This window comes from Camelina sativa, chromosome 8 (assembly GCF_000633955.1).
Source record: "Camelina sativa cultivar DH55 chromosome 8, Cs, whole genome shotgun sequence".
NCBI lineage: Eukaryota > Viridiplantae > Streptophyta > Magnoliopsida > Brassicales > Brassicaceae > Camelina > Camelina sativa.
In genome coordinates, this window is record NC_025692.1 from 649,006 (window position 1) to 651,702 (window position 2,697).

Genomic DNA, 2,697 nt, shown 5'->3' on the forward strand with positions numbered 1-2,697 from the left:
TTTTTTTTTTTTTTTTTTTTGCGAAAACGAAATCAATAATTTATTTCGTCTTTTAGCTTATAGTTAAACACGGTTTGACAAATTGAAGTTTGTTAATTTTGTTTTCAAGATTTGTTAATAACTAAATCGTAGAAATACAATAAGTATAAATTAGATTTTGTATAAGACGATTTGTACTTTGCACACCGACACACATGATCAGTGGGTTGGATAATTCGTCAGTTTAATATTGTGATATTAGTTAAATGCAGTTAAAAATTGGCAGAGAAGGTTTTATTTTGATTTTCGAGATAGATTTAATTTGCTGAGTGTAAGTGACATATTGAGCAATTTTATTGATTGTAGTGTAATATATATATATATATACACACTTATCTGACAAAAAGTAGTTTGTAATTTTCTGTTTGTATTCCATCTTATCAAACTATTGATGGACGTGTGTTTGTATCTGTTGTCTGAAAGATAGATATAATTCCATGTTTTGTGCAGACGCATTATGTACTATTGCTGTGCTCTTTCAAAGAACAATTACAACAGCATGTTCGTGTTCATGCAATGGAAGCTGTTATGGCTTGTTGGGAGATTGAGCAGTCTCTTCAAAGCTTTACAGGTTAGTATTTTCGAGAATTCTTCTAATAGTTATAACATTAATATATGCATCTAGCTGTAAATTTAATTAACTCTTGCACAAAGACACAAGGTAGTAAAGGTACTTTGCTTTCTAATTTCAATGCTGTTTTATGGTCCTGATTTCTTGAGGATTTAACTTTTTTTTTTGTTGGGTGAGACAGGAGTGTCTCCTGGTGAAGGCACAGGAGCAACAATGTCTGAGGATGAAGATGAGCAAGTTGAGAGTGATGCTCATTTGTTTGATGGAAGCTTAGATGGGTTAGGGTTTGGTCCTCTGGTTCCTACTGAGAGTGAAAGATCTTTGATGGAAAGAGTCAGACAAGAACTCAAACATGAACTCAAACAGGTAACTACCGATATATACTATCTCCATCCTTTATACATTGTTTGATCTATAAAGTTGGATTTCCCCATAAGACCAATTATAACATATATCCCTCATGCTTTTTTATCATTTTAGCCCAAACAAAAGATGCTTCTATTAATTCAGTCCAATCAATCAAGAACTTGTCAAACCTGTATTTCTGATCTTCTAACAAAACACGATCATTACATTTATATAACTTTTGTCTGAAGAACGGTTGTTTTGATGAGCTTGTTAGTTTACAAAATTTACTTACCATCGATCGACACTTATATGCATTGTGGAATTCACCTATAGTTAGCTTGATCTAACGATATAGAACCATATTTTTGTGAAAAGGGTTATAAGGAGAAAATTGTAGACATAAGAGAGGAGATCCTGAGAAAGAGAAGAGCTGGAAAATTACCAGGAGACACCACCTCTGTTCTCAAATCATGGTGGCAATCTCATTCTAAGTGGCCTTACCCTACTGTGAGTTCACTCTTTTTTACCTTTTTTTTTAGTCACTCACATGAACACACCTAAAGGGTCGGTCTCTTGTTCTCTCCCACAAGGCCACGAATCTTGTACTACATAATTTTCACGACTTCACTTTCCTTCTCAATTTTCCTATATTAAGTTTTCAATGAACGAGGTAACTTTTGGCAGGAGGAAGATAAGGCGAGGTTGGTGCAAGAGACGGGTTTGCAGCTCAAACAGATAAACAATTGGTTCATCAATCAAAGAAAAAGGAATTGGCATAGCAATCCATCTTCTTCTACCGTCTCAAAGAACAAACGCAGAAGGTATTTCACACCAACAAAACTTTGTAGGAAGAGTTATTTATTCAAGATTAGACTATATTAAAGCAAACGACAAGATACAATATTTTTTGAAATATATATGTTAGGTGTGACAAAGTTTAGCTTGTTTGGGTATGGTTAAATTAAATTTGGAGAGTTATGTTTATGAAGCAATGCAGGTGAAAATAGCGGAAGAGAGCGTTGAGGTCACTTTGAAGCTTGCATGGAGAGATCCAATAGCTTGATAGAAAGTTGGAGACATGAAGAAAAAATTCTCACACAAAACAAACGTATAACGTAACTTTTGTGCCATTACATGGTTTGACTTCCATATTTCATAATTATTAGAGAACACGCAAAACCCAAAAGCACGATTTGTAATATGGGGTTTTAGATGGAGTTTATGATAGGATCCTCACTGCCATCTCCACCACCTATCCATCATCATATATATATATCGTGAATAACATGGAATTTTCTCCTTAGCATTTGTGAAAGCATAGGCCGTATACCTACCATTACGAACAAGCATATACATCTTATAGTTATATAGCCTGACGAGATTTTTTTTGAATCCAATATTAAATTATATTCAAAAGAAAAATAAACAGTTTTACAAAGCTCGGACATAAATTGTTTCGAAACATTTCAAATCAAAAGACTTTCATATTAATAGAATCTTGCATCAAAACAAAGTTGGATGCTAGAACCACCATCATCCTTGATTGTGCTTAAACGATTACGGATATTCTTGTCAATGAGTTTGACAAGCTTTAATGCCGGGAAAGTGTCTCACCATGTCGCTGCTCATTCCGCTCTCGCCAAAGGGAATGGAGCCTGATGAGTAATTTTTGTAAGTGATGTTCTCAGAGTTTTTTCTTAATTTTGTTTTGTGAGTGGAACCACGTCTAACGTCTTAAT

General features: G+C 34.2%; 1 protein-coding gene across 2 annotated transcripts in view; it reads left to right on the forward strand.

Annotated features, from left to right (window-relative positions):
* LOC104705372 (homeobox protein knotted-1-like 4) overlaps window positions 1–2,261 on the forward strand; it is a 3,296-nt gene extending 1,035 nt beyond the window's left edge. The window contains exons 2-6 of one of the 2 annotated variants that reach the window (XM_010421360.2): window positions 490–610; window positions 792–976; window positions 1,334–1,465; window positions 1,643–1,779; window positions 1,956–2,261. In XM_010421360.2, coding sequence (XP_010419662.1) covers window positions 490–610; window positions 792–976; window positions 1,334–1,465; window positions 1,643–1,779; window positions 1,956–1,959 — 579 coding nt within the window. In that variant the 3' untranslated portion in view covers window positions 1,960–2,261. Of the gene's footprint in view, window positions 1–489; window positions 611–791; window positions 977–1,333; window positions 1,466–1,642; window positions 1,780–1,947 lie in introns of both variants that reach the window. The other variant, XM_010421359.2, reaches the window with a different exon arrangement.